Source organism: Mycteria americana, chromosome 25 (genome assembly GCF_035582795.1).
Source record: "Mycteria americana isolate JAX WOST 10 ecotype Jacksonville Zoo and Gardens chromosome 25, USCA_MyAme_1.0, whole genome shotgun sequence".
Classification (NCBI taxonomy): Eukaryota; Metazoa; Chordata; class Aves; order Ciconiiformes; family Ciconiidae; genus Mycteria; species Mycteria americana.
In genome coordinates this window covers 1388431-1411970 of record NC_134389.1, presented here as the reverse complement: position 1 = coordinate 1411970, position 23540 = coordinate 1388431, and the positions used below count along the sequence as shown (strand labels likewise).

Sequence of the window (23540 nt, the reverse complement as noted above, 5' to 3'; positions counted from 1 at the left end):
CGCCCGCAGGGGCCGCCGGGAAATGCAGTCCCCGGCCTCCCCCTCCCCACGGCGGGGTGGGGAGGGCGGGCCCGACTACAACTCCCGGCGTGCACCGCGCGGCCTCCGCCCTCCCCCGGGGTGGGGCGGGGCTGGGGGCGGGGCGAGGGGTAACTGGGGGGCGAGGGGAGGGTTAGAGCTGGGGGGGGGGGGGCACAGCGGGGTCACCCCCCCCATGGCTGGGAACAGAGCAGACCCCACCTACCCCCCAAAATTGGAGGGGCCCGGACCCCCCCAGCCCATATAGGCCCGGTGGGGGGGCACTGTGAGTCCCCCCCAGGCACTGTCGTCATCGTCGTCACCCCCATATTGTGCCCTCCCCCCCCCCGGACCCCCCCCATCCCAGGCAGAGGCAGCACCGTCAGGTCCAGTCCTTTATTTGCTTCATCCAACACCTCGTCCCGGCCGGGGGGGGCCGGGGGGGCCGGGGCTGCGCACCCCAGGGTGCCCACCCGTGTGTAAGGGCACTTGTGTGTGTGGGGGGGGGTACGGGACATGCTCAGCCCCCCCACTCTGGGGGTCCCGCGGGGGGGACAGCACCGTTCCCCCTGTGCAGATGGGGAAACTGAGGCACGGGGCGGGCACAGGACAGCCGGGGCAGCCCCCGGCGCCGCGCTTTGGCACTTGCACGGGGGAGCGGGCGCAGGGGGGAACCCCCTTCCTCGGGGTCCTGCATAGGGGGCGGGGGGGGTCACCCAGCATCTGGGGCGTCTCAGATCTTGATGAAGAGGATGGCGGTGACGAGGGCGAAGCCGGCGAGGAGCAGGATGACCTTGGGGACGCGATGCCGGGGGACCCCCAGCTCCTGGGGCAGGATCTCCAGGAAGGTGATGTAGAGGAAGGTGCCGGCCGCCAACCCCTCCAGCACCCCCCGGCACAGCCGCTGCCGCGGCCCCGCTCCCGCCGCCACCGCCGTCCCCAACCCCACGCCCAAAGGCGACATCATGGCGAAGAGCGCCAAGCAGGCGACCACGGCGGGGGGGCGCAGGCGACCCCCCAGCAGCTTCAGCCCCAGGCTGAAGGCCACGGCGCATTTGTGGAGCAGCAGGGCCAGGCAGACGCGCAGCACGGCCCCCTCGGCCTCCTGCAGCCCCAGCGCCAGCCCCTCCAGCACGGCGTGCAGCGCCAGCGCCAGCACCAGCAACCCGGCACGGATGGCACCCCGAGCGCCGGGAGCGGGGGGCTGCGGTGAAGGGCTTTGGATGGAACCGGCGGGAAGCAGAGCCCGCGTTTCTTCCGGCACGGACGAGAGCTCCTGCTGCGCCAGCGCGACCTGCTCCAGCACCAGCACCAGGAAGAAGCCCATGGCCAGGATGAACTCGGGCAAGGGGAACTGCAGCTGGGGGGGAAAGGGGGCTCAGGGCCTGCCTGCGCCCGGCCCTGCCTGTACCCTGCCCTGCCTGTACCCAGCCCCTGCCTGCGCCCGGCCCTGCCTGTACCCGGCCCTGCCTGTACCCTGCCCTGCCTGCACCCAGACCCTGCCTGTACCCAGCCCCTGCCTGCACCCAGACCCTGCCTGTACCCAGCCCCTGCCTGCGCCCGGCCCTGCCTGCACCCAGACCCTGCCTGCACCCAGCCCTGCCTGCACCCAGCCCCTGCCTGCGCCTGGCCCTGCCTGCACCCAGACCCTGCCTGTACCCAGCCCTGCCTGTACCCAGACCCTGCCTGCACCCAGACCCTGCCTGCGCCCAGCCCCTGCCTGCACCCAGACCCTGCCTGTACCCAGCCCCTGCCTGTACCCTGCCCTGCCTGTACCCTGCCCTGCCTGCACCCAGACCCTGCCTGTACCCAGCCCCTGCCTGCGCCCAGCCCCTGCCTGCGCCCGGCCCTGCCTGTACCCGGCCCTGCCTGTACCCAGACCCTGCCTGCGCCCAGCCCTGCCTGTACCCAGACCCTGCCTGTACCCAGCCCTGCCTGCACCCAGACCCTGCCTGTGCCCAGCCCTGCCTGTACCCAGCCCTGCCTGCACCCAGCCCCTGCCTGCGCCCGGCCCTGCCTGTACCCAGCCCCTGCCTGCGCCCAGCCCTGCCTGTACCCAGCCCTGCCTGCACCCAGCCCCTGCCTGCGCCCTGCCCTGCCTGTACCCAGCCCCTGCCTGCGCCCAGCCCCTGCCTGTGCCCAGCCCTGCCTGCACCCGGCCCTGCCTGCACCCGGCCCTGCCTGTACCCTGCCCTGCCTGTACCCTGCCCCTGCCTGTACCCTGCCCTGCCTGCGCCCAGCCCCTGCCTGCACCCAGCCCTGCCTGTGCCCAGCCCTGCCTGTGCCCAGCCCCTGCCTACACCCAGACCCTGCCTGCACCCGGCCCTGCCTGCGCCCAGCCCCTGCCTACACCCAGACCCTGCCTGCACCCGGCCCTGCCTGCACCGGCAGCCCTGGGGAAGGAAGCCGGAGGCAGCAGCTGCCGGGAAGCCACGGGCAGCGGGAGGATCTTTCCATGAGTCACAGCGGGACACGAGGGCCTCCCGGCTGGCCTGGCCCCCCCGGCCCCTCCCGGCCCGGCCAGCTCCCTCCCCGCTGTCCCATCCCCGCTGTCCCTGTCCCCTCTGTCCCCCACCCTGCTGTCCCCCACCCGCCACCCCTTCCCTGCTGTCCCCAACCCCCCCACACCACCACCCAGTCCCCACCATCCCCTCCCCACCATCCCCTCCCAGCTGTCCCCTCCCCACTGTTCCCCCCCCCCGGCTGTCCCCTCCCCACTGTCCGTCCCCCCCCAACCGTCCCCTCCCCGCTGTCCCAGCACAGCTGACCCCCCCGCACCCAGCCAGAGCTGCTGACCTCGATCCTGGGGACAAGGACACCAGGAAGCCCCCGAGGCAGAGCCGGGGTCCCCCCAGGCAGGGTCCCCGGAGGGGGGGGGACACACACACAGCACCCCGGGGGGGTCCTGGGTGCTCACCGTGATGCGCAGCCCCTCCAGCGCCGCGCTGATGCTGGCCAGGTAGTCGGGCAGGAGGTCGAGCAGGCAGGTGGCCAGGAAGACGCCGCCGGCGAAGCAGCTCACCAGGCTGAGCACCGGGCTGCGGGCGTCTGCGGGGCGGGGGGCTGAGACCCCCGCTGAGACCCCCACCGCGGCCCCGCACCCCGGGACCCACCAGGCCCTTTGGGGTCAGCCCTGTCCCCAGCCCGTTCTGGACCCCCGGGATCCCCCAGACCCCTGAGACCCCCCGGGACACCTCAAGACTCCCTGGGACACCCCCAGGCCCCCCAGACCCCGCCAGACTCCCTGGGACCCCCCAGACCCCTGAGACCCCCAGACCCTCCCAGACTCCCTGGGACCCCCCCAGACCTCTGAGACCCCCAGACCCTCCCAGACTCCCTGGGACCCCCCAGACCCCTGAGACCCCCAGACCCTCCCAGACTCCCTGGGACCCCCCCAGACCTCTGAGACCCCCCCCAGACTCCCCGGGATCCCCCCCCCCCAGGACACCCTGAGCCCCCCAGGATCCCTCAGACCCTCCCACGCCCTCTGGGACCCCCAGGACCCCCTAAGCCCCCCCGGGATCGCCCAGATGCCCCAGACCACTGAGACCCCCAGACTGCCCGGGATCCCCTGGACCCCCCAGACCCTCCCACGCCCTCTGGGACCCCTGGAACCCCCCGAGCACCCCTGGGATCACCCAGACGCCCCAGACCACTGAGACCCCCAGAATCCCCGGGATCCCCCCAGACCCCTCGGACCCCCCCATGCCCTCTGGGATCCCCAGGCCCCCCCAGGCCCCCCAGACCCTCCCACGCCCTCTGGGACCCCTGGAACCCCCCGAGCACCCCTGGGATCACCCAGACGCCCCAGACCACTGAGACCCCCAGAATCCCCAGGATCCCCCCACACCCCTCGGACCCCCCCATGTCCTCTGGGATCCCCAGGCCCCCCCAGGCCCCCCCGGGATCACCCAGATGCCCCAGACCACTGAGACCCCCAGACTCCCCGGGATCCCCCAGACCCCTCGGACCCTCCCACGCCCTCTGGGACCCCCCGAGATTGCCAAAACACCCCAGACCACTGAGACCCCCAGACTCCCCGGGATCCCCCGGACCCCCAAACCCCCTCAGACCCCCCCGGACCCCCCCGGCCGTACCGGCGGAGCTCGGGAGCTGCCGGAAGCAGCAGAGCGGGGCCAGGCCGCAGGCGAGGGGCAGCAGCAGCAGCAGCACCAGCGAGCCCAGCTTCGCCTCCAGGCCGGGCGAGGGGCGCGGGGCCATCCCGGGGCTCCAGGCCAGCTCCTCCCCGTACCCGGTTCCCGCCGCCATCGCACCCGAGCTCCGGTGCGGGAGCTCAAAGGAGAGCTCCGGTGCGGGAGCTCCGACCCGCCGCCGCCGCCGCCGCCGCCTCCTCCTCCTCCTCCTCGACCTCGCTTCGCATCCCCGGGACGAATCGCAGCTACGACGGGACGGGACCGTCAGAGCGATCGGTGCCGCCTCCCGGCCCCGGTGACTCACACACCCCTCCCGCCGGCACCGATTCCGCCTTCCCGGGGCCCGCGGCGGGTTGGGAGGGGGATCCCCGGGGGTCGTGGGGTGGCCCGGGGAAGCGAGGCAACGCGCCGGTAACGGAACAGGGGGGTGGCGGAGCGGGACCGGGGACTGGGACCGGGACCGGGGACCGACCGAGCGGCACCGGGGACCGGAATCGGGATCAAGGACCGGGACCGGGGACCGACCGAGCGGCACCGGGGACCGGAATCGGGATCAAGGACCGGGAGCGGAATCGGGGACCGGGACCGGGGACCGACCGAGCGGTACCGGGGACCGGAATCGGGATCAAGGACCGGGACCGGGGACCGACCGAGCGGCACCGGGGACCGGAATCGGGATCAAGGACCGGGACCGGGGACCGACCGAGCGGCACCGGGGACCGGAATCGGGATCAAGGACCGGGAGCGGAATCGGGGACCGGGACCGGGGACCGACCGAGCGGCACCGGGGACCGGAATCGGGATCAAGGACCGGGACCGGGGACCGACCGAGCGGCACCGGGGACCGGAATCGGGATCAAGGACCGGGACCGGGGACCGACCGAGCGGCACCGGGGACCGGAATCGGGATCAAGGACCGGGACCGGGGACCGACCGAGCGGCACCGGGAACCGGAATCGGGATCAAGGACCGGGATCGGGGACCGACCGAGCGGCACCGGGGACCGGAATCGGGATCAAGGACCGGGACCGGGGACCGACCGAGCGGCACCGGGGACCGGAATCGGGATCAAGGACCGGGATCGGGGACCGACCGAGCGACACCGGGGACCGGGACCAAGGACAGGGAGCGGAATCGGGATCGGGGACCGGGATCGGGGACCGACCGAGAGACACCGGGGACCGGGATCAAGGACAGGGAGCGGAATCGGGATCAAGGACCGGGACGGGGACCGGGTCCCCCGGGATCCGGTCCCCCCGGGATCCCCGGTCCCCGTCCCGGTCCAAGGTCCCGGTGTCCCCGTCCCCCCCCCGCACTCACCGCTCGCTACATCGCTACGCGTCCTCAGCCTTCCGAAGGGCGGAGCCGGCACCGTAGCCAATAGGAACGCGAAAAACCCCGACGGTGCCGCTGAGTGACGCTCCTCACAGCCAATAGAAAACCCTACCGCCGTCCCGGGGACGCGCGGTGGCGCGCACACGTGTCCCGTCCCCGCTCCCCCCCTTCCCCTCCTTCCCCCCCCCCCCCCCCCCGGGGCTCCGTTACCGGGAGGGGACCGGCCCGGAGTTGGAGCCACCATCGACTGCAGCGAACCGGCCCCCGGTCCCGGTTTCCCCGCGGAACCGGTCGCTGCTGCTCCCCGGTGCCTCCGGGACGCGGTACCGGGGCAGCCTCAAGCCGGGCTCTCCCCGGTAGACCGGGCGAGCCCTCTGTGCCCCCCCACCCCCTCCCCCGGTAGAGGCGGGAGGGGGGGAACGGGAGACCCCGGGCCACGGCGGGGGCGGGGAGCCCGGCCCTTTTACCGGCGCAAGGCTCTGGGGGTGGGACTTGGCGGGGTTTGCCCAGGATACCGGAGATCCTGGTGCACAGCCCCGGGACCGGGGTGGAGGCGGCTGTGCCAGCCGGTACCAAGGTGGGAAACCCCCGAGAAACGGTGAGAAGGGAGGCCTGGGAGCCCATCCCCGCTGCCTCGGGGCACGGAGCCGGCAGAGGGTCCCACCGCCCCTCACCGGGATCTGACCGGAGCAGCACCCACGACACCCGGCCCGGGAGGGTCCCCAGGCACCCACCGGGGTGTCCGGCGGCCCCCGCTCACCCTTCAGCCCAGGGGATGGAGCCGGAGGCCCCGGAGCTCCTGGACGCTCTCCTGGAGCCGCGGGACGAGCTCTTCCCGGGCAGCGTCTTCCCCGATCCCCCCTTCTCCGGCTCGGTCCTGTCTCCCAGCGGCTCGGAGCCGGCCTTCGAGGGCTGGAGGCTCCCCGAGGATGGCGTGAGTCGGTGTCGAAGGGGGAGCGGGGCAGGGAGGAGCCCCCCGAGGGACACGGGGGCCTGGGGGGGGGGGCACATGGGAGCCCTCGGGGTCCCCGTCTCCCCTGCCAGCATCTCTCCGGCCACAGGGGAGCAAAGCCGAGGAGCTGCTGCGGCTGACGGTGAACCCCAACGTTGCCTGCGGCCTGGGTGGCCGCCTCGCCTCACCGGGTGGCCACAGCTCCCAGGTCGCCAGCCCGGAGCCCCCCCGGCACGATGAGGCCCCCGCCGCCACCGCCGCCACCACCCTCTACGAGGTGGTCTGCGACCTCGGCACCCCCCTGCACGGCAGCGTCGTCTCCATCCAGCTGGGTCAGTGGGGTTCAGCCCCCAGCGGGGCTCAGCCCGGGGGCCGCATCCTGCCAGCGCGGCGCAGGCAGGAGCAGGCAGGAGCAGGCAGGGCACGGCTGCCTCTCCCCCTCGCAGACGGCTGGCCGTGCCCCGCGCTGCTCCCCGGCTCCTGCATCATCAACCAGCTGCCTGCTGCGCCCCTGCCCGCTCCGCTGCCCGTCACCCTGCAGGCACCCAGCCCCGCCGTGAGTCCCCGCAGCCCCCTCCATGTGTCCCCACGCTGCCAGGCACCCCCGGCCCATCCCCACGTGCGTCCCATCTCTCGGCAGCTACGCCTGACGGAGGAGGAGAAGCGGCTGCTGGCGCAGGAGGGGGTGACGCTGCCCGGCACCCTGCCCCTCACCCAGGTGCGGGGGGGGGGACAGGGGGAGGACGGGCGAGGGGCAGCGTGGGGCAGGGCTCACCCCTCCGCCCCCCCCCCAGGCCGAGGAGCGGATCCTGAAGAAGGTGCGGAGAAAGATCCGGAACAAGCAGTCGGCCCAGGACAGCCGGCAGAGGAAGAAGGAGTACCTGGACGGGCTGGAGAGCAGGTGGGTGCCGGCGGCACCGCGAGCCGGCACGTCCCCTGCATCCCGGCGCGTCCCCTCACCTGTCCCCATCTCTGCCCGGGCAGGGTGGCCGCGTGCTCAGCCCAAAACCAGGAGCTGCGGAAGAAAATCCAGGAGCTGGAGAAACGCAACGGGTAAGCACGGCACGGGATGCCGCGGCGGGCACGGTGCCGGGACGGGGCGCAAGGAACGGGCACGGTGCCGGGACGGGGCGCAAGGAACGGGCGCTCGCCGACCCCTCGTCCCGCAGGTCCCTGCTGCGGCAGTTGCAGGCGCTGATCAAGCAGACGTCCAACAAGGCCGCCCAGACCAGCGCCTGCGTCCTGGTACGGCACACGCACCGCGGCACGCCGGGGCATGCCGGCGTCCCCCGGCGCCGCTCAGGGGTACAGACTTCCTGTCCCTCCCTGGCAGATCCTGCTCTTCTCCCTGGGACTCATCCTCTTCCCCAGCTACAGCCCCTTCCGCCGGGGCCCGGGAGGCAGCCGGGACGGCGACAGGCCCACCGGAGGTAACGGGGAGGCTGCGGGAGCCCCGGGGGGGGGGCCCACCTGCAGCTCCCCCCTCCCCAGCGCTGCCCACCCCGGCATTCCCTGTTCCCACAGTGATTTCCAGGAACATCCTGACCCAGGGGGAGTTGCTGGGACCGGCGGGAGAAGCCCCGTTCTCTGCGCCGGGGTGGCTGCGGGTGGGAGAGCCAGAACCTGCGGCTGCCGCGGAGGATGGAGCCGAGGGGGGGCACGGGGACGGGAAGCCCCCCCCCGGCAGGGAGCCGAGCACCAACTCCTCAGACCGGGCCTCCCCGGGGGATGCGGGGGCAGCGAAACAGGGACACGGGGACGAGATGTGACAGGGAGCGAAGAGCAGCCCCTGTTTTGGGGCCCCAGGGTGGGGGGGACAGCCGTGGGGGGACACCCAGCCCGGCCCGGCGGTGCTGGGTGTGCCCCCTCCCCAACCCCAGCAGCTCTGCGCGCCGGTGAATAAACCCGTGCCTGGTTCGCACCCCAACGTGTGTCGGAGGGTCAGCGCTGAGCCCGCCGCGCTGCCTGGGGTGTGGCCGTGCGGGACGGGGACCCCCCCCGGGGCTCCAACGGGGGCGCAGAGCCGGCAGCACAGCCCTGCGTCACTCCCGTCCTCCTAGGGACAAATGCCAGCGTCGTTCCGGTGACAACGATCAGGATTTATTACACACTGTGCGCCCCAGGGGCGTCTGGGGCAGCGGAGGGCAGCTCCCGGCAGGATTCCGTGTTCCCGGAGCAGAGCAGGGCCTGCCCCAGGCACCCGTTCCTCCTCCCAGCCGGTTGGGAGCAGCGGGCGAGCAGAGTCCTCCGCTCCAGGGCAGCCGGGCTCTGCTAAATGGACTCGATCTGCTTGCGGACCTTCTCCAGAGCCTTCCTGTCCAGCACGCGCTGGCGACACACCACCAGCACCGCGAAGACGGTGGCCACGCACATCATGGTGCCCACGAACCTCCAGAAAACGTGCGCCTCCATCACTGCGGAGCGACAGCTGCGCCCATAGGGAGAGTTAGGAACCCCGGAGGAAACGGCCTCAGCCCCAAATCCCCCCCCCCGTCTCCCCCGGGGCTCACGGCTGCCCCGTCCCCCCCACCCAGGGCCCGCACCCACCTCTTGAATTCATCCCTCTTGGAGGTGGCACAGCTGATTTTCTCTACGAAGCCCGTGGGGCTGCACTCCATTATCGTCTTCTGCAACCGAGAAGGGTCTGTCGGAGACCGTGCCGGGGGCAGGACCTGCCCCCCGACCCCGCCAGCCCACCGGGTGAGGGGCTGAGGACACTCACCACCTCGAAGCTGGAGCAGCGGGCGCACTCCTGTGCCACCACGAAGTCCTCCACCCGCCAGCACGGCGTGGCCGCCACCGGGCTCGCTGCAGAGAGAGCGGGCCTAGCCAGGAACCCACCCGGCCCGGCCCCGAGCCCCCCGGCCCCCCACCGCCGAGCCCGGCCCCGCACCTACCCGACCGCCTCTCATCGCTCGCCGCCATCGCCGCCGCCGGCCTGTGGAGAGAGAGCAGAGACGCCGTCAGGGCCGCGCTCTCCGGGCCTGGCCGGGCCGCGCTTCGCGCCCACCCGCCCCGCTCACCGCAGGCCGCAGACCAGGGCGCCCAGGACGGCGTAGAGGCCGCAGCAGCGGGGCCCGGCGGAGCCCCGGGGCCCCATGGGCGCGGCGGAACTACCGGGCCGGGCCCTGCGCTTCTGGCAGCGCCGCCATCTTGAGGCGCGGGGGCCGCTGGGAGAAGCGGGGGCAGGCGAGAAGGGCGGGGTCAACGAGGAGGCGGTGCCTGGACGGGAGGCGGGGCTGCGGCGGGGCGGAGTTTCGGGCGGGGGCGGGGCTGGAGGGACGGGGCGTGACTCGAGCGTCAGGGAGTGACCTGAGCGAAGGGGCGTGGCTTTGAGCGAAGGGGCGTGGCTTTGAGCGAAGGGGCGGGGCTTCGCACGGCCCCGGCGCGCCCGGGGAGCTCGGCCCCCCCCGCTCCGTCCCCGGTTCCCCCCGCCGGGCCCGTCCACACACACACCCCCCCCCCGCGTCCCCAACAGAGACACCGGAGACGGGGCAAGGCACAAGCTGGGCTTTATGGCACGAGGTGCGGACCGGGGGGGTCAGCCCTTCTCCCCCCCGCTCCGCTCCGGTCGGGAGCCCCCTGGCCGCCCCCCCGGAGAGGCGCCCGCGCTGCCCCGGGGCAAGCGGGGGGAGCAGCGGCGGCGGGGGGGGGGGGCAGCGGCGGCGGCCCTACGCCAGGGAGCATTTACCCCCGGCTTTCCTCGGGGGGCCGGGCTCCAGCAGGGGCTTGCTGCTGCTGGGGGCCTGGAAGAGGGAGGGGAGGGGGTCAGAGGGGGCCGGAGCAGGGGGGGGTCCCTCGCCCGGCCCCCCCCGGCCCCACTCACCGCTTTCCGGGAGGATTTCTGCAGGATGTCCCGCGCCAGCGTGCTGAAGGCCTGGGGAGAGGGGACGGTCAGCGGAGGCAGCACCCGGGGACCCCCCCCGGGGGATGGGGACCCTCCCCTGTGCTGCTCCCGTAGGGGGGTGCACCCCCCCCCCCCCCCCGCATTTGGGGCCCCCTCTCACCTCCTCCACGTTCACGCTGGACTTGGCGCTGGTCTCGAAGAAGCGGATCCCGTGCTCCTTCGCCAGCTGCGGAACAAGGGGCCCCCCCCTTTGACCCGGGTGCTGGGGGGGTGGTCTTCCCCCCCTCCCCCCTCAGCCCCACGGTGCCCCCCCTACCTTTTCGGCCGCATCCCGCTGCACTTTGCGCTTGCCCTCCATGTCGCACTTGTTGCCGATCAGGAGACGCTCGACCCCGGCAGAGGCGTTCTGCAGGCAGGAGAGGACGGGCAGGACCCCCCCTCCCCGGCCCCCCCCCCGTGTCCCCAGCCCCGGCCCACACTCACCTCCTTGATGCTTTTCATCCAGTTTTGGATATTTTCGAAGGATTTCTCATCGGTGATGTCGTACACCAGGATGATGCCCTGCCAGGACGGCGCAGTCAGTGGGGCAGGGACCCTCGGTCCCAGCTTGGGGGGGGGGGTGTCTCATCCCCAGGCGGGTGCGGCCCCCCCCCAAGCTGCCCCAGCCCTTCTGGGGGCTGCCGGCACCCCCTCTCCATACCACGGCTCCGCGGTAATAGGCTGTCGTGATGGTTTTGAAGCGCTCTTGTCCCGCCGTGTCCCTGCGGGAGAGGGAGAGGAGGGGGGTGAGGGCAGCTCGGTGGGAAGCGGGGGGGGGGTCCCCAATTCCACACACACACCCCCCCCAACTTACCAGACCTGCAGCTTGATCTTCTTCCCATCGATGTCCACCGTCCGGATTTTGAAGTCGATCCCTGGAAGAAGAGAGAGACGGGGCCGGTGATGCCGGGGCGGCACCGGGAAGGGATGCCGTAAACGGCTCCACTCCCAGTCCCAGTCTCCATTTTCCCAGTAACCATCTGGCATCCTGGGAGAGCGGGCGGGGGGGGGGGGCGGGGGGCAAAGTCCAGGCCTGGCACCGGCTGCAGCGGGTGGGAGCGGGTCACCGGCATCCCCGAGCGTGCCGGACGCGGCATTCCTGCAGGATGGCATCACCCCGCACTGCTGCCTGCGATGCTGCCCACGGCGGCGGGCGAGAAGAGACGGAGGGAGCCCCAAAAGCCGGCAGATGACACCCCCCCCCCCCAAAACTCCCACCTCCCTGCACCCCCTCTCGGCTCAGCCCCGTTTCGGGGGCCGGAGAGGATGAGGAGGAGGAGGAAGGGCTGGAGCCCCAGGCCGGGGGGATGATGGCGGGGCACACAGCCTGGACCCCGGCCTAGCCGGCAGCTGGCAGCCGGCATGTCCGCGCCGGAATTTATGGCACGGGCCGTGCCGGGGCGGCTGCTCCAGGCTCAGGAAATGGCTTTACCAGCGCGGTGGAAACTCGGAGGAGAGGAGGAAGAGGAGGACGGGGCGGCGGGCAGCGGGGTCCCGGTTGGGTGGCGGCCGCGGGGCAGGACCAGCGTCGAGCCGTGGCCGGCACAGCCACACCGCGCTGGCTTCCTTCGTGACGGAGCCCCTGGAAATGGCTCAGAGCCCTGGTTCACCGGCCGGGACGAGGCTCAGAGCTGCCCCGCGGCGCAGCCGTGTCCCCGGCGGCGTTCCCGGTGCCGTCCCCGTCCTGCCGGTGCCGGGGTGCGGGCAGGAGGCAGGCGGGGGAAGGAGGAGGGCGGCGGGCGATGGGAGCGGACCCAGCCGCCCCGGCCCCCGTCCAGCCGCCCCGGGCTGCGCGGTGGGGACCCGGCGGGAGGAGAAGCACCGCTCTCCCGGGGCCGGTAAGTCCCGGGGGGGGGGGTCCCCGGGGAGGGGGTCCCCGGTGGGGGGTCCCCGGGGGGGGGGGGGGTGTCCCCGGGGGTGCCGCTGACGCACCGATGGTGGAGATGTAGGTGCTGGTGAAGTTGTCCTCGGCGAAGCGGATGATGAGGCAGGTCTTGCCCACGCCGCTGTCCCCGATCAGCAGCAGCTTGAAGAGGTGGTCGTAGGCCTTGGCCATGGCCCCCGCCCGCCGCCGGGCCGCTCTCCCCCGCCGCCGCCACCGGGACCCGGCCCGGCCCGGCCCCGGCCCCGGCCCGCCCACCCCCAGGCGGGGACTCGCGCCGAGCCCGGCCCCGCCGCCATGACGTCACCCTCCCCCCCGTGACGTCACCGCAGCGATCACCCGACGTCACGACTCTCGTGGCCCTACCTCCCCACGGGCGCCCCTCCCAAGATGGCGACGCACAAACGACCTCCTCAACATGGCCGCCCCCTCGGCGACCTTCCCAACATGGCGCCGCCCCGCGGCCGCGCCTCACTTCCGCCCGTGCGGGGAACCCCGCAGCGGATATAGCGGCTCCCGCTTCCGGTCTGGCCCCTTTTCGGTCGCGGCTGCCTCCACGCCGACATGCCTGTGAGTGCGGCGCCGGCCGCGGCCCCGGCCCCGGCCCCCTTCCAGACCGGGCGGGGCCCAGCGCCGCGGCACGGGAGGGAGGGAGGAGGGTGGGAGGCGGGCGCGCCCGGTTGTCGGCCCGGCGGGGCTGCGGGGTGGGCCGTGACCGCCGCCATCTCCACGGCGGGGGCCCCAAGATGGCGGCGGGTGGGGGCCGGGCGCTAACCGCGACTGTCCCCGCAGTTAGCGAAGGATTTGCTGCACCCTTCCCCTGAGGAGGAAAAGAGGAAGCACAAGAAGAAGCGGCTGGTGCAGAGCCCCAACTCCTACTTCATGGACGTCAAGTGCCCGGGTAGGGCGGCGGGCAGGGCCGGGGGGCGGGCGGGCGGACCCGGGGAGGGGGAGCAACGGGTCCCGGTGCCCCCCCCCCCCGCCTCCCTCAGAGCTCTCCCTTTCCCGGCAGGTTGTTACAAGATCACTACGGTGTTTAGCCACGCTCAGACCGTCGTTTTGTGCGTGGGCTGCTCGACCGTGCTGTGCCAGCCCACGGGGGGCAAGGCGAGGCTGACAGAAGGTGGGTAGCAGGGCCGGGGGGCGGCTTACGGCCCCCCCCCCGCCTCGGGGAGCTCCCGAGGTGGCTTGTGGAGATGCGGTTCTCCTGGGCTGGAAGATTCTAAAAGCCGCTCGGTTGCGGGCGCTTTCAGAACGGACGTGGTGCTTTTTTGCTTAAAACCAGCCAAAAAGTGCTGAATTTGGGCTGGCGAGATGGGGAGATACCTGTAGGGAAGGGCTTTGAAGAGGCTGCAGTGTTTCTGACCGCTCTGCGTGGGTTGGGTTGGTTTTTGTTTTTTTTTTTTTCCTCTTCTTAGGCTGCTCCTTCAGACGAAAGCAGCATTGAGCGAAGGGGGCGAGCGATGGATGGCACTACTGGCACAGGCGGCTTCACAGAGCACGAGAGCAGGGGCTGCCATCGCAGAGCTGCGTGTCCCAGCCCGTGGGCAGGCGTCCACAGAAAGCCAACCGCAAATGTGACTTTCATACTGTCCCTGTAGCACCACCCATCATGGTGTCAATAAATTTTGGATAAAATACACATGAATCGGGTTGGTTTTAATGCTCGGGTTCGTCGCTGTGAGAGACGGGTGGTTTGGCAGCAGTTCCAAAGTTGGTTTTTGTCTCCCCCGGGTAGTTAAGCGATGGAATTTGACAGATATTAATCTTTGAGACAAACAAAATGCTTCCTTTTATTCAGGCCAGAAACTAAACCATCCCCATGTGCAGCGGAGGATCTCTCGCCGCTGTAACACCGCATTTTCCACGTGTAGGGATTTATTTCCCTAATTCCAGAGCCCCGGCTGAGCCCTGTTTCACGCTGGGAAGCTGCAGGAGGGGAGGAGTATCCCGCGAGGCGGGAAATACAGGGAGGCTGCTCCGAATATCCGAGTATTCCCAAGTAGCCGCTTTCAACTGGCGATACGGGAGTCGCAAGCGGAAGGTTTCCTTTCTTGTCACCCGTTTCCTCTGGCTGAGTTCGGGTCGGCTCCTCACCGAGGGGATGAAGGCTCAAGAGAAGCGATCGCTGCCGGTTCCGATCTTGTCTAGAATGACCCAAGTTTGTTTTCCGCAGCTCAGGAATGTGAAAAGCAGAGGTGCCTAATTGGTTGTAAAGCTTAGACGGGGAAAAAAAACCCCAAACTATGCATTAGACGGGGAAAAAAACCCCAAACTATGCATTTTGGCTGTCCATAAATGATAATTACTGAGCTACAAACCTCTTTTACTGACTGAGGACTGTAACCGTGGATGTGAAACAGCAAAGAGAGGGAAGAGAAGAACCTGGTCAGAGGCTCCTCAGGGAACAGCTCTGCTGTGAGGACGGGCTGGGGGGGTTCAGCCTGGAGAAGAGAAGGCTCCGGGGAGACCTTACTGCTCCTTTTGGTGCTTATGAGGTGGGGACGGACTTTTTCACAGAATTGTAGAGGTTGGAAAAGACCTTTAAGATCATCGAGTCCAACCGTTAGCCCAACACTGCCAAGGCCACCACTACACCACGTCCCTGAGCACCTCATCCAAACGTCCTCTAAATACCTCCAGGGATGGGGACTCCACCACTGCCCTGGGCAGCCGGTGCCAGTGCTGGAGAACCCTTTCAGTGAAGAAAAATTTCCTCATATCCAGTCTAACCCTCCCCTGGCACAACTGGAGGCCATTTCCTCTCATCCCATCACTTGTGACCTGGGAGAAGAGACCGACCCCACCTCTCTACCCCCTCCTTTCAGGCAGCTGTAGAGAGCGATGAGGTCTCCCTTCAGCCTCCTTTTCTCCAGGCTGAACACCCCCAGGTCCCCCAGCCGCTCCCCATCAGCCTTGTGCTCCAGACCCTTCCCCAGCTCCGTTGCCCTTCTCTGGACACGCTCCAGCCCCTCAATGTCTCTCTTGTGGTGAGGGGCCCAACACTGAACACAGCATTCGAGGTGCGGCCTCACCAGTGCCCAGTACAGGGGACGATCGCTGCCCTGCTCCTGCTGGCCACGCTATTGCTGACACAAGCCAGGATGCCGTTGGCTTTCTTGGCCACCTGGGCACACTGCTGGCTCATATTCAGCCGCTGTCGACCAACACCCCCAGGTCCTTCTCTGCCGGGTCCTTTCCAGCCGCTCTTCCCCACGCCTGCAGCGTTGCCTGGGGTTGCTGTGGCCCAAGGGCAGGACCCGGCCCTTTTCGTAGCGACGGGACAAGGGGTGATGGTTTTAAACTAAAAGAGGGGAGATTCAGGCGAGATTTAAGGAGGAAATTGTTTGCGCTGAGGCTGGTGAGACGCTGGCCCAGGTTGCCCGGAGAGGCGGGGGATGCCCCGTCCCTGGGAACGTTCAAGGCCAGGCTGGACGGGGCTCTGGGCAACCTGATCTGGTGGAAGATGGCCCTGTCACGGCGGGGGGGTGGACGAGGTGGCCTTGGAAGGTCCCTCCCCACCCAAACTGTCCGTGATGCTCTGGACAGACGGCTGGCCGGACGGACAGACGGACAGGGTATCTGGGGGTGGGTGGCTCTAGGGAAGGACATGTGGAAGGACGGACGGATGGAGGGAGGGACACCAACCCTGGGAAGGGTGGACAGACGGACAGCTGGAGGGTCCGGGGCAGATGGATGCGGGGAAGGGCAGACAGAGGGTGTGGGGGAGGAGGCAGGACCCCAACACCTCCCCTGAGATCCCAAACACCCCCCCAGGGACCCCCAATACCCCCCGGGACCCCGCAACCCCCCCCCGGGACCCCCAATACCCCCTTGAGACCCCCCACACCTCCCTGGGTTCCCCCCCCTTGGGACCCCCAACACCCCCCCGGGATCCCCAACACCTCCCCGGGTTCCCCCCCCCTTGGGACCCCCCCAACACCCCCCCGGGATCCCAAACACCCCCCCAGGGACCCCCAACACCCCCCTGGGACCCCCCAACCCCCCCCGGGACCCCCAATACCCCCCTGGGACCCCCCAACACCTCCCCGGGTTCCCCCCCCTTGGGACCCCCCAACACCCCCCCCAGGGACCCCCAACAACCCCCCTGGTATCCCCAACATCCCCCCCCCCGGGACCCCCCAACACCCCCCCAGGGAACCCTCAGGGAGCCTGAGCTGCTGGAGGGGAAACTGAGGCACGGGGGGGGGGGGGTGGATGATGGGGTCACCCCGCAACTCGCTGCTGCCCATGGCGGGGGGGGGCTAAAGTGAGGGGGGAGGCAGAAAGAGCGCAAAATGGGGGGCAAAATAGGGGTTAAAAATGGGGGTGCAAAACTGGCATGCAAAGGGGGGGGTGTAAGAAAAGGGGGGGCAACAGGAGGGGCAAGAAGAGGGGAGGCGGCAAAAATGGGGGGGTAGAAAGAAGGGGTGCAAAGGGGGGGAGGTAAAACTGGGGGTGCAAAAAAGAGGGGTGCAGCCATGAGAGCAGGGGAGCCCCCCCGCCCAGCCCCCCCGCCCCTCAGTTTCCCCAGTTGTCATCTTGGGGGCATGGGGACGCTGTGGGGGATGTAGGGACATGGGGGGACATGGGGACAGCCCGGGGGGGGGCATGGGGACACCGTGGGGGACGTAGGGACATGGGGGGACATGGGGACAGCCCGGGGGGGGGGACGGGGACACCGTGGGGGACGTAGGGACATGGGGGGACATGGGGACAGCCCGGGGGGGGGGGGACGGGGACGCTGTGGGGGATGTAGGGACATGGGGGGACATGGGGACAGCCCGGGGGGGGGCATGGGGACACCGTGGGGGACGTAGGGACATGGGGACACTCCGGAGGGGGGGGACGGGGACGCCGTGGGGGAGGTAGGGACATGGGGGGACATGGGGACACCCCGGGGGGGGGGGGGGGGGGCATGGACACAGTGGGAGGTGTAGGGACATGAGGACACCCTGGGGGGGGACAGGGGCACTGTGGGGGATGTAGGGAAATGGGGACACCCTGGGGGGGGGTGGGACAGGGACACCCCAGGGGGACACGGGGACACCTTGGGGGATGTAGGGACATGGGGTGACACAGGGACACCCCAGGGGGACACGGGGACACTGTGGGGGATGTAGGGACATGGGGACAACCCGGGGGGGGTCATGGGGACACCGTGGGGGGTGTAGGGACATGAGGACACCCCGGGGGGTCGGGAGGGGGGGGGCACGGGGACACCGTGGGGGCTGTAGGGACATGGGTGGACATGGGGACACCCCGGGGGGATGTAGGGACATGGGGACACGCCGGGGGGGAGGGCACAGGGACACTGTGAGGGATGTAGGGACGTGGGGGGGACACGGGGACACCCCCGGGGGGGACATGGGGACACCATGGGGGACGTAGGGACGTGGGGGAACGTGGGGACACCCTGGGATCATGGCAATGGGGGGGGACACAGGTGACAGTGACCCTGTGGGGACATGAGAATGTAGGGGGCATGGGGGGGCACAGGGACACCCCAGGGGACACCAGGTCACGCGTGCCCACTCGTGGGCCCCCCCCCCGGACGCCGGGGTCCCTGCGGTGAGCGGGGTGCACCCCGATAGCCAAACACCCTGTGTCACATCCGGGCCCTGCCGCATCCCGACACCACAAACACCCCGGCACCCGGCCCCACGCCCCGCCACGCCCCGGGGCCTGCGGGGAAACTGAGGCACGGGGGGACCCTGCACACGCACTGTGGGGACACTGGGGGACGGGCAGGGTGCCACACGCTACGGGGACACTGGGGCACGAGGGGACACACACACACGCTATGGGGACACTGGGGCACAGGGGGACCCCACACACTGTGGGGACACTGAGGCACGGGGGACCCCCCCCATACACACACTCTATGGGGACAGTGGGGACACTGAGGCACAGGGGGACATCCCCCCAATGGGGACACTGAAGCACGGCCCCCCCCCTCCCCCAATGGAGAAACTGAGGCATGGGGGGACACTGCCACCCCCCCATGGGGACACTGAGGCACGGGGGGCCCCACACACTGTGGGGACACTGAGGCATGGCGGGAGGACCCCCCCCGCACACACTATGGGGAAACTGAGGCACGGGGGGACACTGCCACCCCCCATGGGGACACTGAGGCACAGGGGGACACCCCCACCCCCCCATGGGGACACTGAGGCACGGGGGACCCCCCACACACACTATGCGGACACCGAGGCACGAGGGGACCCCACACACTGTGGGGACACTGAGGCACGGGGGGACACTCCCACCCCCCCACGGGGACACTGAAGCCCGGGGGGGACCCCACACACTGTGGGGACACTGAGGCATGGCGGGAGGACCCCCCCACACACACACTATGGGGAAACTGAGGCACGGGGGGACACTGCCACCCCCCCATGGGGACACGGAGGCACGGGGGACCCCCCACACACACTATGGGGAAACTGAGGCACGGGGACACCCCCCCCCCCTCCCCCCCCCCAACAACGGGGACACCGAGGCGCTCGGAGGTGACACCACAGCCCCTTTATTGCCCCCCTCGCCCCGGGGGGGGTTACTCGTCGTGGCCGGGGGGCGGGGGGGGCACAGCGGCCCCCAGGGTCACCCGCCCCAGGTACGCGGTGTCGAAGCAGCGGCGCCGCTCGGGGTCCCCCCGCGAGCAGCAGCCCTGGGGGTCGCGCCAGGCGTCCCGCGGGGTGGCACAGAGGGTGGCGATGGCCTGGGACAGCTGTGGACAACGCGGGGGGGGGGGTCAGGGTGGCCGTGGGGGGCCCCCGGACCCCCCCCTCTCCCCGGATTTCCCCCCCCCCCCGCACTCACCTGCTCGTGGGCGCAGGCGCTTTGCTCCCCGGGGGGCAGCGGGCAGCACGCCGCCGTCACGGCCCCCAGCAGCTCCGGGACCGGCCTCCTGCGGGACACGGACACGGGGGGGGGTCACTCCTGGGTGGGGTGGTGGGGGCCTGGGTCCCCTCTGAGATGGGGGGGGGGGCCCGGCGGCCTGGGTCCCCTCCCTGATGGGGGGGGCATGCGGGGGGGGGTGTGTGTCTAAGATGGGGGGCTATGGGGGAGGGGGAGGGGGAGGGGGGGTCCCTCCCTGCTGGGGGGGGGCACCCCCACACTCCTGGATCCCTCCGTGCCCCCCCACGATACCGCCCGCAGCCGCTGGGGGGCGCCCCCGCCCCGTGGATCCGTCCCGGGGACGCCGGGGTCCCGGAGAGGGGGAACCGGGGATGGGGGGAGGGGGGGGGGTCCCGGGGTGGGGGAGCACCCACCTCTTGGTGAGCAGGCGGGTGGGCGCGCAGAGGGAGCGGAGCAGCGCGGGGCCGGGCCGGGCCAGGCTCACGTTGTGCAGCTCCCGGTCGTAGGCGGGGTGGGGGGCGGCGGCGGCGAAGCAGCGGCCCCGGGCGCGGCTCCCCCCGCGCTGGCAGCACCGGTGCTGCCGGGTCTTCACCGCCGCCTCCTCCCGGCAGAACCGGTCCAGCCCCTTCCGCCACTGCGGGGAAGGGGGGGGGGGGCGCGATCAGTCGGGGCACCCGGACGCCTGGGTCCCCCCCCCGTCCCGTCCCCCCCCCCCGACGCCGGGGTCACTGCCCGGGCACCCGGGTCATTCCGGGGACACCTGGGTCCCCTCCCCGGACGCGTGGGTCCCTCCCGGATTCCTGGGTCCCTCCCTGGTTTCTAAACGCCTGAATCCCTTCCTGGATACCTGGGTCCCTCCCAAACACACGGGGCCCCGCCCGGACACCTGGGTCCCCTTCCCGGATGCCTGGGTCCCCACCCTGGCCACCTGGGCCACCTTCCCGGGTGCTTGCCTCCCTCCTTACCACCTGGGACCCTCCCGGACACCCGGGTCCCCCCAGCCCCCGGCTGCCTGGGACCCTCCTGGATGCCTGGGTCCCCCCCACCCCTGCCCCCGGACACCCGGGTCCTTCCTCGCCACCCGCGTCCCCCCCCGCGTCCCCCCGGCGCTCACGGCGTTGTGGGCGCAGGCGAGGCTGCTGTTGCGGCAGCAGCGGCCGTAGTCACGCTCCAGGCGCAGACGCAGGCGGACGCGGGGGCCGGAGGGGCTGGCGGGGCCCGGGGGGCCGGGGCGCAGCTCCCGCAACCCGCAGATGTTGCCCATGTTGGCATCGGTGGGCTCGCCGGGCGGGAAGGGCGGCTCGGCAGCGGGGTCCCAGGCGGTGGCGGTGGCGACGGCGGCGGCGATGGCGGCGGCGGCCTGGGCGGTGGCAGCGGCAGCGATGGCGTCGGGGTCTTGGGTGAAGCAGCGGCGGCGTGCCGCGCCTTGCTGCCGGCAGCAGTGGAACTGCCGCGTCTTCACCCCAAATTCATCGGTGCAGAATCCGTCCAGCACGTCCGTCCACTGCGGGACAGCGGGGTCAGACTCTGTGTGTCACACCCCCCCCCCCCCCAAAAGGTGTCCCCACGTTGTGTCCCCCCCCCCGGGGACTCACGGCACGGCGGGCGCAGGGCAGCGGGGCCTGGTGCTGGCAGCAGGCGTTGAGGCGGGGCCGGAGGGCGTCGAGCGCGGCTGCCTGCCGGTGCAGGTGGGCGAAGGCGGTGGGGGGCAGCTGGGGGGGCGGGGGGGGGGCGGGGGGGCTGGCGGCAGTGGCGGGTGACAGCGTCGGCCACGGGCCAGGCGGGGGGGAAGCCGTCCAGGGTGGTGGCCCAGCCTGGGGGGGAGTGCAGGGGGACGGTGGCACCCGGTGCCTCTGCCAGGACGTTGGGGAGCAGCAGGGGGTCCTGCTCCTTCTGCAGCACTGAAAGGGGGGAGCGGGGTGTGGGGACGCGGCGGGGGGCGTCCCCGCTGCCCTGTCCCCAGGTGACGCTTGTCCCTATGTGGCCCCCCCATCCCCATTTGTTCCTTGTCCCTGTGTCCAGCCCCCCCATCACGGCGTCCCCCCATTCCCAACCCTCGCTGTCCCCATGTCCCCCGTGTCGCCCCCATCCATGTCCCCATCCCAAGGCGTCCCCCCCGTGTTCCCCCCATGTCCCCCCCCCCATGTCCCCATATCCCCCCCATTCATGTCCCCACCCCAGGGTATCCCCGTGTCCCCAACCCTGGCTGTTCCCATGTCCCCCCATCCCTGGGTGTCCCCCTCATGTCCCCCCCCATGTCCCCCCATCCCTGGGTGTCCCCCTCATGTCCCCCCCCATGTCACCCCATCCCGGGGTGTCCCCCCACTGTGTCCCCCCATCCCTGGGTGTCCCCCTCATGTCCCCCCCCATGTCACCCCATCCCAGGGTGTCCCCCCACTGTGTCCCCCCTGTCCCTGCCCTCACGTTGCTCGATGTGGGGGTGCTGCAGGTCCAGTCTCTCCTGCGCCATGTGCTGGGGTTGCTCCCGTGCCACCACTGTCACCGGGGAGAGGGGACAGGGTGGATAGGGGGTCAGTGGGGACACCCCCACCCGGGGGGGGACGCAAGTGGGGACCCCCAATCCCACGGGTTTGGAGTCCCGCAATAGGGAGGGGCCCCAGGCGCCTGGGGAGGTGGCCCAAATGTGTGGGCAGGGACCCAGGTGTCCAGGAAGGGGAACCCAGGCATGCAGGGGGGGGACCCAAGCATTCGGGAAGGGGACCCAGGTGTCTGGAGAAGGGACCCAGGTGCCTGGAGAGGGACCCAGTGTTCTGGGAAGGGGACCCAGGCGTGCGGGTGGGGACCCAGATGTGTGGAGAGGGACCCAAGTGTTCCAGAAGGGGACCCAGGTGTCCGGAGAGGGACCCAGGCGCCTGGGGAAGGGACCCAGGCGTTCGGGAAGGGAACCCAGGCATGTGGGTGGGGACCCAGGTGTCCGGGGAGGTGGCCCTAATGTGTGGGTAGGGACCCAGGTGTCCGGGGAGGACACCCAGGTGTGCAGGTGGGGACCCAGGCATTGGGGAAGGGGACCCAGGTGCCTGGGCAAGGGACCCAGGTGTCCAGGGAAGGGATCCAAGCATTCGGGAAGGGGACCCAGGCATGTGGGTGGGGACCCAGGTGTCCGGGGAGGTGGCTCTAATGTGTGGGTAGGGACCCAGGCATCCAGGAGGGGACCCAGGCATTGGGGAAGGGACCCAGGTGTCTGGGAAGGGGACCCAAGCATCCGGGAAGGGGACCCAGGTGTCTGGGAAGGGGACCCAGGCATCTGGGAAAGGACCCAGGTGTCTGGGAAAGGACCCAGCCATCCGGGAAGGGGACCCAGGTGTCTGGGAAGGGGACCCAGGCATCCGGGAAGGGGACCCAGGCATCCAGGAGGGGACCCAGGTGTCTGGGAAGGGGACCCAGGCATGCGGGTGGGGACCCAGGTGTCCGGGGAGGTGGCCCAAGTGTGTGGGCAGGGACCCAGGTGTCCCGGGTGGGACCCAGGTGTCTGGGGAGGGGACCCAAGAGGGGACCCAGGTGTCTGGGGAGGGGACCCAGCCATGCAGGGGGGGCCCTGGCGTCGGTCGGGGCCGCGGGACTCACCGGCGGCACCGAGGAGGAGGAGGAGGAGGAGGCCGAAGGTGGCCATGGCGGCGGGCGCTGTGGGGCCGCTGCCGGCTCCGCCGCTTTATGAAGGGCCGGGGCGGGCGCGGGGACGGGGACGGATCCTGCGGGGCTGAGTCACGGCCCTGACGTCGCAGCGGGGCCGGGGGGGGGGGGCAGCGGGGGGGCCCGGGGGGCTGCGCTCCATCCTGCACCCCCAAACGGGGCCACGGGCACGACCCCGACCCCGACCGCCGGGGGCAGGGGGGGGGTGGTGGTGGTGGCGGGTGTTGGGGACACTGCAGTGGTCCCGTCCCCACCCCGGTGACCCTGTCCCCACCCTGGGGGCTCTGTCCCCACCCCGGGGGCCCCGTGTGCTCCCCCCTGGGGGGCCTCGGGCCCCCCCGCCCCCCAGCCAAGGACCCCTGCGTCACCGCAGGGGGAAGCAGCTGGATTTTTGTGGTTTTCGCCCCGTTTTGGGGCGTGCCCCACCCGGTGAGTCACTCCCGGCGCCGGCAGGAGCCAGAGGGGGGGGGCACCCATGGAGGAAGCCCCCCCGGGGAGGGGGGGGGGGGCTCAGCTTGTGTCCCCCATCCCACGCTGGGAGACCCTGCTGCATAGGGCAGCGGTGGCAGGAGCATGTCACGGCCTCGGTCACCTCCCTTCACCCCAGGACGCAGGGTGGGGGTCACTGGGGGGGGTCGCAGTGACCCCCCCCCCCCCCCCGTCCCCTGCAGCACAGCCACATCCTGCTCCGGGCTGAGCCCAAGCTTTTGGGCAGGTGCCCGGGGAGGGGGAAAAACAGCCCCGGCCCCCCCATGATTGCCCAACACCCCACGACAACGTGACGTGGGTTTGCGCAAC

General features: G+C 71.1%; 5 protein-coding genes and 1 long non-coding RNA gene across 14 annotated transcripts; 2 read left to right on the top strand and 4 right to left on the bottom strand.

The window, feature by feature from the left end:
- Positions 1–400: 400 nt before the first annotated feature.
- SLC39A1 (solute carrier family 39 member 1) lies at positions 401–5631 on the bottom strand. Of its 6 annotated transcripts, none has more exons than XM_075524731.1 (4): positions 5493–5631; positions 4116–4417; positions 2936–3066; positions 401–1372 (listed from the first exon to the last, which is right to left on the bottom strand). In XM_075524731.1, exons 2-4 carry the CDS (start codon positions 4285–4287, stop codon positions 752–754), a joined length of 924 nt encoding a protein of 307 aa, XP_075380846.1. In that variant the 5' UTR covers positions 4288–4417; positions 5493–5631; the 3' UTR covers positions 401–751. The 6 variants fall into 6 exon arrangements, with proteins under 6 accessions (XP_075380846.1, XP_075380843.1, XP_075380844.1 ...); XM_075524728.1 differs by having other exon boundaries at positions 401–1378; positions 5493–5630; XM_075524729.1 differs by lacking the exon at positions 5493–5631 and adding an exon at positions 5338–5408 and having other exon boundaries at positions 401–1378.
- Positions 5632–5980: 349 nt separating this feature from the next.
- Positions 5981–8380, top strand: CREB3L4 (cAMP responsive element binding protein 3 like 4). 3 transcript variants are annotated; one of them, XM_075524724.1, is made up of 9 exons: positions 5981–6441; positions 6569–6791; positions 6906–7015; positions 7100–7177; positions 7254–7360; positions 7444–7512; positions 7629–7704; positions 7793–7889; positions 7984–8380. In XM_075524724.1, exons 1-9 carry the CDS (start codon positions 6283–6285, stop codon positions 8226–8228), a joined length of 1164 nt encoding a protein of 387 aa, XP_075380839.1. In that variant the 5' UTR covers positions 5981–6282; the 3' UTR covers positions 8229–8380. The 3 variants fall into 3 exon arrangements, with proteins under 3 accessions (XP_075380839.1, XP_075380838.1, XP_075380841.1); XM_075524723.1 differs by lacking the exon at positions 6906–7015; XM_075524726.1 differs by lacking the exons at positions 6906–7015; positions 7629–7704.
- Positions 8381–8537: 157 nt separating this feature from the next.
- LOC142420613 (uncharacterized) lies at positions 8538–12478 on the bottom strand. Of its 2 annotated transcripts, none has more exons than XM_075524727.1 (13): positions 12278–12478; positions 11160–11220; positions 11007–11067; positions 10790–10867; positions 10623–10712; positions 10467–10532; positions 10286–10336; positions 10151–10205; positions 9483–9681; positions 9357–9397; positions 9182–9267; positions 9007–9086; positions 8538–8887 (listed from the first exon to the last, which is right to left on the bottom strand). In XM_075524727.1, the coding sequence occupies exons 1-13, from the start codon at positions 12399–12401 to the stop codon at positions 8731–8733; spliced, it is 1149 nt and encodes a 382-aa protein (XP_075380842.1). In that variant the 5' UTR covers positions 12402–12478; the 3' UTR covers positions 8538–8730. The 2 variants fall into 2 exon arrangements, 1 of the variants encoding a protein (XP_075380842.1); XR_012778784.1 differs by having other exon boundaries at positions 8818–8887; positions 9007–9103.
- Positions 12479–12705: 227 nt separating this feature from the next.
- Positions 12706–13869, top strand: RPS27 (ribosomal protein S27). The gene is made up of 4 exons (XM_075525037.1): positions 12706–12797; positions 13020–13128; positions 13240–13350; positions 13646–13869. The coding sequence occupies exons 1-4, from the start codon at positions 12792–12794 to the stop codon at positions 13672–13674; spliced, it is 255 nt and encodes an 84-aa protein (XP_075381152.1). The 5' UTR covers positions 12706–12791; the 3' UTR covers positions 13675–13869.
- A 4194-nt stretch (positions 13870–18063) lies between these two features.
- Positions 18064–18565, bottom strand: LOC142420723 (uncharacterized). Its single transcript, XR_012778792.1, has 3 exons — positions 18542–18565; positions 18346–18427; positions 18064–18264 (listed from the first exon to the last, which is right to left on the bottom strand). It is a non-coding gene; the product is annotated as an uncharacterized LOC142420723 (long non-coding RNA).
- Positions 18566–18738: 173 nt separating this feature from the next.
- Positions 18739–22806, bottom strand: ECM1 (extracellular matrix protein 1). Its single transcript, XM_075524931.1, is given in 8 exon segments — positions 18739–18960; positions 19053–19140; positions 19505–19725; positions 20206–20595; positions 20687–20833; positions 20835–20992; positions 21516–21587; positions 22677–22806. Coding segments are annotated over 8 exon segments (1296 nt in total). The 5' UTR covers positions 22723–22806; the 3' UTR covers positions 18739–18786.
- Positions 22807–23540: the final 734 nt, after the last annotated feature.